The sequence below is a fragment of the Vigna unguiculata genome, chromosome 2 (genome assembly GCF_004118075.2).
Source record: "Vigna unguiculata cultivar IT97K-499-35 chromosome 2, ASM411807v1, whole genome shotgun sequence".
NCBI lineage: Eukaryota > Viridiplantae > Streptophyta > Magnoliopsida > Fabales > Fabaceae > Vigna > Vigna unguiculata.
The window spans coordinates 20,811,709-20,826,431 of record NC_040280.1 but is presented as its reverse complement, the minus strand read 5'-3'; the positions used below and the strand labels follow the sequence as shown (position 1 = coordinate 20,826,431).

The window sequence follows — 14,723 nt, the reverse complement described above, 5'->3', positions numbered from 1 at the left end:
AGAACTTACTAAATCATTTATATGAACTTATTCATCGATCTCAATACCAAGCTTAAACGATCTATGAGTGTGGTCACTTTAAGTAATGAATGTGATAATAATGCAACCATAAGATATATCTTTAATCTATATTTAATCAAACGACCTATAAAGAAGATGGTTCTGCTTTTTGCTTTGAGTATATTTTATCTATCTTCAAATGACATGTTTTAATGGAAATAATGGTCCGTTAAGATGATCAAACAGTTTTATGACGAATAGTCCCATCACAATTTGAAAATATAATTTCATTTTTATCTTTATAAGATTTATAACATCTTGTAATAAATTTTATAGCATCAATTTTTATGATAAAATATCGGTTTTGTTATTATAATTTTATGACATGATATTTCATCACGAATTTAACGTAATGATTTTGTAAATATATGTGACGGCTAAAGATTCGTGATGAATTTATTTCATCACATAAAATTACTTTTTAAAATAATTTACGAGAATTTTATCTCTTATATAAATAGAGTCCCTAAATTTTATTTAAAGTAATTCTTAAATTTTATCCTATTTAAAAGTAAACGTGTTAATTTTGTCCTAATTATAAATTGTACCAGTTTATAAGTAGATTTATGAACTTTAATTGCTTTCCAATTAACTCTTAACAAACAATATCCTTTTCAAAGAGTTCTTTTTTTTATTAAATTATTTTACTCAATTATTTTAAATATATCATTCATTAGTCTCTTTCTATATTGTTACAATGAATTTCTATATATGATAAAATACAATAAAAATATGAATGTAGAAAATAACAAAAAAGTATATATTTAGTATTTTTAACTACAAATGTTATTATTATGTTTTTAATTCTTCAAAAAATTATCTATAAAAACAAAACTAAAAATTGAATAAGATTTAAAATAAATATATGCACCAATCTTTTTTTTTTAATTAAAGAAAAGATTAATATTTCTTCTTAGTTATGCCTTTAAATAAAATTCTCCCTTTTATAAAAGATGTGGATGGAAGAAAGAGTGACAAGGAAGGATTTAGAAAAGAGTTTTGGTTTGTTTAATGAACACAAGAAGGAGTGGCAATATTATCTTTGAATTTTATATGGCATGAGGTGGTGATGTCTTTGTTAAGTCTCTTTCGATTATAGACAAAGTAGGTGGTAATGTGACAAACTCAGCATCTTACTTTGAATGATTAGTGTGCAATAATAGCACAAGGTGCCAATTTCTTTGAGATAGAGTTCATGTTTCTTTTCTGCCACGTCAACATGTATTAGATTAGTTTAATCATGATTAATAATTAAATGGAGCTAAAACGATATGATTAAGGATGTCCCTCCAATGAAGATGGATAATCTATTAAAAAGACTATTGTAGAAGCACTTTAATCGTACAAAAATAAACTAAAATGAAAAGAGAAAAGGACGAAAACAGGAATGAGCATTTTAATTTGACACCATGATGGATATATAAACATTACACGACGAATTAAAAAGGGAAAACTTCATTATCTCTATAATTAATTTAGTTTCCTTTTGTGTCTCGAAAACTATATACGTTTGCCTTTACTTTACTCATGGTTTATTATGTGCATGATAATGGATTTAAAAGAGGTTAAGAAAAGCAAAATAAAAAGGTTTGTTGGAGATGTGATGGGAAATTAAGGGTTAGTGTATGGAAAATTAGGGTTGAAAGTGATGGTAATGAATATGAGTGGTCCTTCTTCGTGAAGGGTCATGTCCCAAAAGACTTTTATGCAATGCCGGATGATTTGGTGCCAAAAGTTACGTTTGAAAATGAAATTTAGGTTTTGCTAAGATGAAGATCATGATCATGATCATCAATTCAAACAGTTAGACGATTTTATTGAAAATAATTATTAAGAGTATGAAAAAGTCTCAATTGTATTTAAAGTTATTCATTGTAGGGTTTTATTTTTTTTTCTTTTTGTTTGCTTAATTGATATTAACTAATGTTTAAAAGGTATTGGTCTGGAATAATTAATTGTGGAACAGTTCCTCTTTTGAAAAAAAAAAATAGCCAGCTTTTTCTTTTGCAAGAAAGATGATTTTAGGTTTAAATATAATTAATAAATATCTCGTGCATTAATTGTTTGAAAACTTTATATGTGTGTGGGGTGGGTATGCGTACTTTGTTTTAAGAATTCAAATTTAAGACTTTTAAAAAGAGAGTTAAGAATAAAATTTGTTGCTCTTTAAAATACTAATGTCACTCTCGAGATAATATACTCTAATTTAATGTGTAGCAGCAAATTAATTGACATATTGATAAAAACAATATAAATTAGAAATTTAGAAATAATTATTTTATGATTATATAGGTTTGGAGAGAGAAAAAAAAATACAAAACTAAATGTTTTGAAAGTATATGAGTAAATACCTCATCTTCAATGAGGAGTAAAATATGGATTTCAATGCGAAAAATCGTTGGATAGTTCAGAGCGCGTGAAACACCATTAATTGTACATAATTAAGAATTTATTTAATTATAAAATACAAGGATAATTTTGTAACATGGTGAAATTTATAAATGATAAACACATCTACGTATACTTGAGATTATGCAAGTGCACTCCTTAATTTTGTTAAAATTATTATTAAATATTTGAAAAAAAAATATTATGTTTTCCTAATCTTATATATTTAAATACATTAGCCACAATTCTATGATAGATTTGTGTGTAATTTTTTCTTTCCTAAAGTATATGAGAAAAACAAATTTAGAAGAATACTTATGTTTATAATTTTTCCCATGTAACTTTGAATCTCTAAGGAAACCTTATAACTATCATCCTAGAATTACATTCAATCAAGCTAAATCACCAATATTACAAATCACATATTTTATGACATAAATTTCAACCAAAAACAAACAAAACTACTTAAAAAAAATCCAAATAATCACACAGGAGACTTTCCACTATGCTATAAGAGTTAAATTACCGAGACATATCTCATCAATATGAATACATGTAATTTTTATTTTTATGAATAAACATAAAAGGTATAAGAAAGAATAATTATAACATGTGAAAGAAAAAAATAAAAATATTTTGTTTTGATAAATATTACAGTATATAAAGATAAAGCAAAACTGAATTGATTGACATAGAAAAGGAGTTGACCTAATGTCTCCAAACCCTAGATCCCTCTATCTTGTTTTTCTAATATTAGGATGCATAGAGTTACACGTTTAGGTTAGAAAATAGGAAAACAAAAACTGTCATTTCTTTTCTCTTTAAATTATTTAGTGATATAAGATTAATTATTAGGCTAGCACTATATGTCTATAGAAGCTTGATTGATGCATATGCTAAGTGCGAAATAGGTAGAGTATGATTGTTATAACAAGTGCCTAGTGCTACCATTAGCATTCCAATACTATGGTGTTGAATATTAGAGGAAAATAATCCATTTCTTTACTTTAAATTTCTTCATACAATATGAAATCATTATGTAATAATAAAATGAGGAAATAAAATGACAACCAAACACTTTAGGTAAACTTATTCTTAACTTAATTTAAGGGTTCTTAATCCAATATTTCACAAAATGAAAAAAATAATGTAAACAATACTGCCATTAATGTTTAAATAACATGGGGGCATCAATCTACTTTTACTAATGTAAATTAGTCATTATAATATAAAACTATCTTTTACGAATAAGGTACCCATATTTTAACTTCTTCTTTTTTTTTCTTCAAATGGGTCTATATTAACTACCAGTGACAAATTGGAAGAATCGGATAAAAGAAATATATTAATCTATTTTAATGTATTGACAAAATAATTAAAATAATAGATTGATAAAATATCAATTACATTCATCTATTAATATTTTTTTTATGGGTGGGTATCCAAATCATCCTTAAAATAAAGTTTTAAATCTAGTTTTAAAAAATTATAAAAAATTGAAACAATTTAAAAATATTTTTTAAACAATTTAAAATTTTTTAACTTCTTCCAGAGCTAAATACAAGAAAAAAAATTAATTATGAACAAATTGGTTGAATTAATTTTAATTTATAATTATTGATAGAAAAAATTGCTACATTTTGATAAATAAGGAATGAAGCATTAATCATCCGCACAATTAATGGAATAAATTAATTTGATTTTTTTTATGTTTTTGTAATCGATGAATTTATTATAAATTGAGATGGTGATGATTTGGATCATCTAAGTCAATCATAGACTATATATATTAATCTTTTTATTTTTTTCGATTTTCTCAAATAGTATATTGAATTTCAAGAAACGTAAATCTCAATTTCATTTAATAAAATAGTTTACATTTAATTATTTCATCTCCTTTTTTAATATTTGTTTATTATTTATCTTTTTTACATAAGAATATTTAACACTTAATTTTAAATATTCTAACTTTTTGGTAATTTGTTTTGAGATTTATGCAATGTTTTTTCTTGATATTTGGTATTAAAGAAAAGAAAATGTATGTCTATTTTACATTGAATTGTTTCATAATATCACAATTTTTGTATGATTTTAATTTTTTTCTGGAAAAAAATGTTTAATTAATAATTAGAATAAGGGTTAAATATGTTTTTGGTCATCTAAGTTTCAGTGAACTTTGGAATCAGTCCATCTTAGAAACTTTTTACCAAATTAGTTCTTTATCTTTATAAATACGTGAATTTAGTCATTCTTACCAAATTTTGTTAAGTTTATTTTACATTTTAAATGCATTTTATGATAATATTTTAGTTAACATTGAAGCGAAAATGTGTCAAACGATGTAAACAATTTAAATACTATCATGAAATGTGCTTTAAACGTCAGATAAACTTAACACAATCTGGTTAAAAAGACTAAATTCACGTATCTTTAAAGATGAAGAGCTAAATTGGTCAAAAGTTTTGAAGAGGAACTAATTCCAAATTTTACCGAAACTTGAGGGACCAAAAACATATTTAACCCTTAGAGTAATAAAGGGACACATATAAGGCACAAGTATGGATATAGTAATGGAAATGATAAAAGAAAAATTGTATTCTTGTTGGATATAAAAATGGAAATAAGGATGGAAGGTGAACTTGGGCAATGTTTCTTTGTATGAATGACATTGTTTGTGTGTATTTGCACAGATAGATTTGTGAGTGTTCTTTTGAGCGGATATGCATTAATTTACAGGAGCGAATTTGCGGGATCCCTTCCATATTCCATCTTCGATTATATGCCTGAATTTGACTGTATTATAAGTAAGTTTACCAAATTAACCCTGCAGTTGGGTTATTTATTGCCAATATACACTATGTGTGTGGATGAAGTGAACCAATGGTGTGGTGATGTTATTTAATGGCATTTTACACTAGTGTGAGTGAATGAACCGGTGTTGGTGTGTGGTGTGGGTGTGTGAGTGCAAGAAGATGGGTTGGGTTGTGAGGGGTTGCACATTGGTTACATAATTGGTGCAGTGATGTGTGTGTGACACCGGTTATGTAACCGATGCTGGTGCAATGAGAAGAGTGACATCGATTACGTAATCGGTGTTGTGTGTGATGATTTTTTTAACTTATTTTTAAATTTTATATAATTTTTTATCTTTTTTTAAATTTTTATTATTTATTTTTAATTATTTTTATAACATCAAATTACAAAATCATTCTCTTTTTTCATCAAGGGTATTTGGGTAACTTTCAAATCCTATCTATTTTCATAATTTATTTTATCTATCACATCAATCAAATTTCTCACTAACTTTCATAAAAATCTCCAAATCTACTCACTTTAACCTCTAAATTCACTCAAAAAAAAAAAAAAACACACATATTCATCCACTCAAATCTATACAAATTCATCTTTATACCCTCCCTCAAATTCATCCACACAAAGGAACACAACCTTGGTGTGTATCTATCATGTTTAACCTTCCTATTATGTTGTCACGATCTTCCAAGAAGCATATGGCTAGTTTCCACCGGACCACATCACATGCAATTTCATCTTTGTATGTGTTTATAGAGAAAATTATAAGACATTGTTTATTTACTGAGATGTCTTCTCTTCACTCAGCCATTGCAACCTTATATGGTTGAGTACAAGTTATGGTGATTAAGTTAGGCTAATCTACCATACTATCACTTGTCACATTTGTGTAACTACCACCATAAATATTATAATTAAATATAGTTTGTTGTTAATTAGACTCCTTTTGTTGTGAAAAATATTTTTTCTTTGGTTGTTCTTAAAAAGTTTTTGAATTCTTGAAAAATATCTAACTATAAACAAGTAGACATCATTAAGGACTCCACACTCATTATCACTTAATGATTGTGAAATAAAAGGAGAACAACAAATAGACGAAGAAGACATTGGTACAAATAAAATCAATTTTCATGTTACAGAGGTCAAATCAACCAAATAACAACTGAATCATAATGTTTGGATTACTATACTCTTAAAATAGAAACAATTACACATTTTTTATCATATATATCTTTTGATTTAATAATAAACACTTAATCTAACAATTAGTATCGGAACGAAGGTAATGTATTAGACTTCTAATAAAACAATTCCTTTATAAAAGAGAAATTAAAATCTTAGAGTAAAAAATATTATGATGAGTGTATCTCAATGACCCTAATAGTAGTAAAATACTGATGAACCCTAAAAACATATATAGGTAAGAATAATGATGACCATACAACTTTTGTTCTAGAACCTAGTGCAACAATAAGATATTTTTAACACCAATTGCAAAGCTTAGTCTTCTCTTGGATCAAATAATATCATGAAATTTTAACAGGATTTTGACTAAGCAAAACCAAAATTAATGATTTTATTTTTAAAGTTGTTTAAGCCCCTTATTGGATCAAATAATATCATGAAACTTTAACAGGATTTTGACTAAGCAAAACCAAAATTAATGACTTTTTTTTTAAGTTGTTTGACCCCCCTTATTGGGAAGAACGATAATAAGGTATTTTCAGCCCCACTTAGTGGTATTGTGATTCAAATGTCTTCATTATAATTCTTTTAGGAAAAGAACTTTCAGATGGTATTCTTCTTATACTTAAAATTTGCATTTCAACGAAATCAATTACTTTAAATTTTAAAATAATTTAAATAAACTCATTTTATGACTAAGTCAATGTAAATGTTATGTATTGCCAAATAAAAGATAATAACCAGCCACAGATCATGTTGTGAGTGATATTTTACAAAAATCCCACAAACATTAAAGTTCACAAGTAAACAGAATGAAAAATCATGAAAACCTAAATTTATAAAATTGTATTTCTGGGACCAGTTAACCGACTCACCACCAACCTTAATATACAAAATTAGTTTTTCCTTTTCTTTTCATTCTCACATACTCAGAAGATATAATAACATGGAATCGTCCATGTGTCCACAACCTTTTCCTATCATTGTTGATATTTTTTCAAGAATTGATCGCTATTAACTCCGTGGCGGTCATTGTCGGCAGTTTTCTCTCTCACTTCGTCTTTCTTTTCATTAATTGCAACGAATATAAACCTTTCTTGTCCTTCTATTCATATCACATTCAAAACCCATCTCTCATTACTTAAGACGAGGACCTTTCTTATTGGCTAATTAATTAATGCCCAATGCTTATCATTGCCAGAACTACAACAGCGTAATAATTCCCATACACAACACTGCAAATTCAGAATAACTCAAAACGATTACAATGAAATTGGAGCATTATCATATGTTTTCTTAATAAAAAAAATGTTGGAATATGGTACGACAAAATTTCCGTTAGTGTTCCTTTGAGAAAGCATTGCAAATTGACGGAAAAAAGTGGTACCATCAACTTTCCTAAAGTTGTTCGTTCCAATGGAATTTCAGGAAAAATTTTAATTTTGGTTTGTTGTTTAACAGTGTGCAGAATAAGGGTATGCATGAATGTATGTGAGTGTCACAGTGTGGCAGCCAGCACCTTGATCTCAATAGATTTGACAATGATTTGACGTTGATTGGGCACCAATAATTTCCAGCAGTTTTTTTCCTTTCTGAATTCACAATGTGTGAAACCATCGCCTAAGAAGACTGCAATATCGTGTATTTTATTGGGTGGGTCCATAGAATGCATTATTTTTCAAACTAGTTGCATGACACGTGATTGACTCATCACAACATCATGGTTGTAACTTTTGGGGTCCTAAGAGTGCCACCTCTTATGATTCACCAGTTGACACAGTCCTTAATTAAACCTCTGCACAGAACTTATTTTGGTTACATGTGAAATCTACACTCTGCACTCACTGTGTTGCCTAACAAAGATAGGATTTCCATGGATTACGATGGTTGAAAGTTGAAACTCAGATCCTGCTTCTAACTTCTAAGAGGGTCTTGGCCATATTTTCTTGCAGATTTTTCAACCTAAAGATTTGTGTGTACCTTCTAAAAGGGGCAAGTACAGTTCCTAGATTGAAGCAAGCTTATGAGCTTGTCTATTACTGTCAACATGAGTGTGTCAACTCTCAACACTCAACCGTTTCAATTAATCATTGCATAGCAACTGAAAAAGAAAGCTTCTTCAATGTGTGACAAGGGAGCAGTAGAATTAATTGTATATGGCAGACATCAAAAGATCTCGAGTAGAATGAAAAGCAAATGCTTTCTTGTGTTTAAAAACTCACTGAAAAGCTGAAATTCACTGATATCTTAGAAGTTGGAACCAAACAATATTGTTCAAATTTTTCAAGGACATAGAATTGCTGAAATTTTCATGCCATATAGTGTTTGACAGATGTACTGATATCTTGTTTTCTATCTGGGTTCCAAAAATAAAGCAAATAAACACCAGAACATTATTTGTTTATTCATAAAACGAATTGGAGTCGTTTTAACTATGTTGTCATTCAATCTTGTTCAGTCTGGAAATCCTATCATTATCTACTATAACTTAAGTACTGAAATTGATGTCTGACTTGTAAAAAGACATTTTTAAATGCAAGTTCATCTCTAACACGAAACATGTCTGTCACCTATTGATTTGAAAGTCTATAGTAGGCAAAGCTTGTCTACAAGTCTCTCTTCAAGTGTTTCATCATTTTGTCCATAGCTACTTTGCCCACCAAAACTCAATAATAGATAACCCTACCACGTACAAGCTGGTGGCTATGGCCCTTTTGTGCTGCAATCACAGTGCTTCCAGGAGGCACGTTGTTCCTGTCCCAGGTTGCTGGGTATAAAGCAACATCTAAAGTAACGTTAACCATTATTACAAACTCCAATCTATCACCTCCTTAAAGGGAAAAGTCACTGACATTTCCAAACACATTATTCTATCCAGTTACAAGTGACAATCCGAAGTTAACTATGTGAAATCATGAAACATGACCAAATGCCAAAAAATTGGAGTACTTACGGACCAAAGAAAAAACACATGAGGGATATACAGTGATAAAAATGGCATTTGCACCTTTCCCAAATTTCACTAAAATAAAAACTTTAAAGCCTGGCTCCACACAGTTTAGCAAAAACTTGCTCCGGGCATACCTAGGGTCTTGCATCAAAAAAGACTCCAGTCAAGAACCCTGAAGCTTGTAACAGCCAGTTTAAAGACCTCATCCATGGGCGTACATCCAACTTGAGCAGCTGGAACGGCTACACCAGCACCAACTGTGACTGCGCTTTCGCTCAAAGGGCTGAAGACAAAGAATAGAATCAAAATGCATGTCTAGCACATGATGTAGAGCTTTCACTACAGCAGATGATATTTCATTTTATTTTTTATTTGATCTCAAATTTGCTTAACTCTAGCATGTCAAAATACGATCGATTTGATGTTAACATATTGACCAGAAAGGATAATTTTCTACCTAAAGGAAAGGTAAACTGCGCTCATAATACTGTGTATATACCAGAATAATACTTTGAATTTTTTTTATTGACACAAACCTTCTGATTTCTTACTAATGGATTAGAGAGGTCAAAATACTGCAAAAAGGGGACGTGTATTGGGTGTAATTTCTACAGGGGGTGAGCGTATTTAGTCCAAAAAAAGTTTGAACCAAACCTGAACATCCACCTAAACTCAATAGAACTCACCCAATCAAGCATAACTTGAATTGCAGGACAAGTTTGGGAGAGCTTATTGTCATGAAAAAAGATATTCTAGAACTTACTTTATAACAATTGGCTCGTATGCAGTGATAAGAACATCGGTATCAACTTCTTTAAGACGCAAATTTGCCAAATAAACCTGAAAAAATTAAATAATTTTGGAATGAATCAAAGATCAGTCGATGTAGGAACAGTGTCAAATTAGCATTAGCAAATGTTGAAGTAATGCTGAACCTACTTTCACAATATTTTGTGCTTCCCTTCCTTGCCGACCTTTGGATATTGCCTGCAAACAATTCCATATGATTGTAAGTGATTGAAAACATGCGCAGTGGTGCAAAACTCTTGAAAAAACTCAAATGCACACAATATATAAAGAACAACCTTGAAAAACGGCAATATGAAAAAGGCATCAATTTTCTCTTGCAATAAAAAAGAAAAGCGACTAATACAGGAACAGAAAGATGAGAACAGACTTTAAAATCCGAAATGCAATCAGCCTATGAGTATCATACTTAGCTATTACAAATAACCCACTATTAACCCACTACAAATAACTTCAAGTAACACATTTATTTTCAGCTTGTACAGCTCCAACATGAATATCTGATTAAAAAAATCTTCAAAAACCAAAAATTACACCAATAAGGGAAATAATTTTGTCCTATTATGTGAAGTTAGCCAGTTTCCACTGTCTTGAAGTTACAGAAATCCAGAGTATTTCTGTTGTTCGCAAGTCAAGACTGAGAAATAAGGATCATTTATGGCACTAAATTGTAGCCTTCAAATTCTTTTTACTGAAATAATAATATAAATAAATGGTGCAGTTGGGGAAACCCAACATTATTTCACACAACAGATTTCTAGGTCTTCATCTTTATTTAGCTAGCATATATGCAGATCAGGTGTTTGGGCTATGCAGCTTTATAACCATGGAGAGGCACGTGACATGTCTGATTCAAGATGGTTATTGAGTAAATTGAACATATCATAGATGGAACTCAATGTTGCATTTGATAATGTCAGATTGAAAATAGACATGTACATAGGCAAATATAGATCAAACCAAATGTCAATCATTTTTCTCAGATAAGTGCTTGAGTTCTCAGATAATCAGCAATTTGCAGACAATAAGAAGATCTACGGAAGTGATAGACCATACTAAAAAAAAACATGCTTCAACTATAAGCAAGTCCTCCTAGAACCACTACACCAGAAAAATTCATATGCAAACTTAGACTGACACTGATGAATAGGCACCTAAATATGCTCCAAATTAGGGCAAAATCTTAAGGGTAGAGATCGATTTAATAGTATTCAGGTATGGGTGGTCACAAAGATGAATAATCTAATTAACAAATACAATTAACACTGAGCAGTAAGCAAACAGGCTACAATACAAATACACAAGTAATCTATGTGATAAAGATATCATCAAATAATATCAAGTTCAAGAGTATAAACAATATATAATAGATAAGCAGGAAGTTAAGTTGATCTAATTTTGGACTCCTAACACTGTCTTTTCATACCCTCAATCCGTGAACAACGAATATAGAAAATAACAAGGCACGCAAGTAGATGGTGAAATCTAATTAGCAATCCAGATAAGTTATAAGAAACAGTGTAAGAAAATCAGTACCAAGGTGACGCATTTAGATGATCAGGAAATGATGTACAAACATAAATTAAGGCCAAAACAAAAGTAGAAACATTACCATCTGACCCACTGCAGTTGTTACAACTGCAGGAGTATTGTAGTACGTCACACCAGGTGCTTCCAGAACTCCTGACTGCTCAATAACCTGATCAATTTAAAGGGGAGAGATGATCATGACGCAATACCTTAGATAATCATGAAACACAATTAAATTTTGCAACAAATAAGACATTAAATGGATAGCTTTAAAAGAAAGCTATCTTCTCTTACAGAAATTACTTTTCCTGTTAATGTGTGTTGGGTTGGGAGATAATACATGCTCTTTCACACAGTAATTGAAGTAGTGTAATGCTTTGATAAATCGAATCACTTTGGAATTTAAAGGAAGAAATATCACAAGCGATCTTATAGTTAGCTGAAAGGGAGAACTGAGTCTTCCAATTATCAATGACAGGCAAACCTCCTAAACTACATCGAACACACTCACACAAAGTTAAAGATCATATTAAACAACTACCGTGGGCCAACAAACAAACTTTGAAAAGAAAACTTCGATAGATTAAATAGCATAGAAATTATAGCACCCTTTATGAAACTAAATCAACCAAGCACCGAAAGCATATTTTTTTCACTGGAAATGATACTGTAAGGTAAAAAAGCAAAATAATCAAATATTCAGAAAGCACACCTACTGTTGGTATCACTAATTCAATCCACAAATCTTCTTTGTCAACACATAGGATAGGATGAACTTCATAAAATTCAATTTCCATATACCAATTACAGTGCAACACTTCAAGAATCTGATAATATGACGAAATCATAATGAAATGACGACATACCAGAGTTCCTTCAGCATCCTCTTCACTAGCAAGGTCGTGAAGAAACCAAACAGCACTCTCGTTATCAGCAACGTCAGACTTGAATTCTAAAAGCTCAATGATCAAGCTTTCGTCTCGGTTCGGGTCGGCGAACACCTCCTATACAGCAGCATCAATACCCCAAAATCAAGTCAACAAAAGGATTAAGCAAAACATGGAATACAATCTAAATGAAAAAGCATGACAAGACCTGATGATCAGGGACTTCACGAATGTCGCTGACATCCTACAAGAAATAGCCAAAACCTTAATTTCAGCAAAATTAAAGCCACAACACAGTGTCTTCGAATGGTTTATACAGGAGAAAAAAATAATAAGGCAAATGCAAAACAAAACAAAAATGAATGACCTGGAACCTGTTGGGGAACGTGCAAGATATTTTGCCACCAAACAAAGGGTGCTGGTAAGTAATATCTGGTGGCATTTTTGCACCGATCAAAAGAACAGGGACAGCAACTCCACCACAACACTAGTTTACATCAAAAGCGGGAAATTACAACCCGTTCAAGTAATTCACGTGAACCAAGTTAACAGAACCCAATAAACCCCGCATGAATGAGCAAAGCTAAATACAGTAGTGGCTACAAAAAAAAGGACACAGTTGACATAGAAAAAAAAAAAAAAAGAAAGGAGTAAGAATACCTGGGAGGAATCAAACTACGTGAGAAGAAGCAGCAGCAGAAGCAGAAGCTCTAGTTTGTTCTTCTGACACTGCTACCTAGTGTAGGTTTATGCAGTGCGGCCCATTTTGGCCCACCCTCTAAACGGGCTGAACCGGCCCACCTGAACTGAAGCTGTAAGCATTGAACCCGTTTCGGTCCACCAAGGTTTGGTGGGTTGTTAACCCAGATAAACCCGCTCTGGGTCAAGGAATCAACACAATAACCTACCAAGAGAAAGTCGGGCCGAGGCCGTCACAGGTCGAAGCCGTTGCGTCTTTGGCGCCGGCATGAGGCAGTGTGTTGTGGCTTGACGAGTGAGTTAGTGTTGTTGAGAGAATGTGAGAGTGGCTTGACGAGTGAGTTAGTGTTGTTGAGAGAATGTGAGAGTTAGATCAGCGTGTTTTGGAGAGAGACCTGTGTGGAGTGAGAGAGCGAGACACAGAGGGGTGGACGAGCGTGTATTGGGTTTGGCTGCCTCGGACTGAGCTCGGTTTTGTGGACCTGATAGGAATGGGTTACTGCTGGCCTTTTCTTCCTGCACCCCCATTGTTTCTTTCTGCACCCCTAAAATCATATATTCCCACCACTGAACATCAGCCACTCACATCATCACTCTCGCAAAGAGCCGAAAAAATCACAATGCTGGAAACCATAGATGACAAGAGAGAAACGAGAAGGAGGAAAAAGGGTTCTAGTGCGGGAGAAGAAAATCGAAGAGGAAGGACAGGTGGTTGCGGCGGCGGTGTTGCCGGTGCTATGGAGAAAACATGGAGGACTTGCGGCAGGCACGGGCATTAGTGCTGGAACACCTTGATGAGGTTACTCCTCCTGTTGCTACCGAATCTGGGAGAGAGTGAAGCCCTCGTGACTCTTTCTGGCTTCTTCCCAACACATATAGCACGAATCTAATTTATCTTCCCAACACATATAGCACGAATGTAATTTATGGCACGCGAACTAATGGTCTAAATGTAACTACTATTTTGACCCGTAAATCTAGATGAGATTATTTTTAAGACTATTTGATTTTATTTTTACAGAAATTAAAAATAAATCAAAAAATTAAAAATAGATATTACATCTTAAATAATAATTATAATAAATATGATTTAAAACAAGAAAAATTATCTTAATAATGTTCACCTCAATTGAACAAATTCGAACATTAACCAATAATAATAATAATTATTAATATTATTATTATTATTATTATTATTATTTTGTTTGATATATGAAGGTTCAATTTTTAAAATATTTATGCACGTACGAATTCTATATACTATTCTATTTTGAATTTTATTATGAAGAAGTTCATTTTCACATACATATGTAGAACACACACAACCTTACTACATTTAAAATGGGATTCAAAAAAAATTAAAAGAATAAACTCTCTATACTATTCTGTTTTGAATTTTATTATGG

General features: G+C 31.3%; 1 protein-coding gene across 1 annotated transcript; it reads right to left on the bottom strand.

Moving 5' to 3' along the window:
• Positions 1-8,953: 8,953 nt before the first annotated feature.
• On the bottom strand, positions 8,954-14,125 carry LOC114167359 (ran guanine nucleotide release factor). The gene is made up of 8 exons (XM_028052435.1): positions 13,279-14,125; positions 12,986-13,105; positions 12,827-12,862; positions 12,598-12,735; positions 11,814-11,900; positions 10,334-10,381; positions 10,158-10,234; positions 8,954-9,677 (listed from the first exon to the last, which is right to left on the bottom strand). Exons 2-8 carry the CDS (start codon positions 13,058-13,060, stop codon positions 9,542-9,544), a joined length of 597 nt encoding a protein of 198 aa, XP_027908236.1. The 5' UTR covers positions 13,061-13,105; positions 13,279-14,125; the 3' UTR covers positions 8,954-9,541.
• Between the last annotated feature and the right edge of the window lie 598 nt (positions 14,126-14,723).

Coding starts and splice junctions, on each gene's coding strand:
- LOC114167359 (XM_028052435.1), bottom strand. CDS start 13,060: ATGCCACCAGATATTACTTACCAGCACCCTTTGTTTGGTGGCAAAATA. Junction 10,382..11,813: donor CAACTGCAGTGGGTCAGATG/GTAATGTTTCTA, acceptor AATTGTTTGCAG/GCAATATCCAAAGGTCGGCA. Junction 10,235..10,333: donor AAGCACAAAATATTGTGAAA/GTAGGTTCAGCA, acceptor TAATTTTTTCAG/GTTTATTTGGCAAATTTGCG.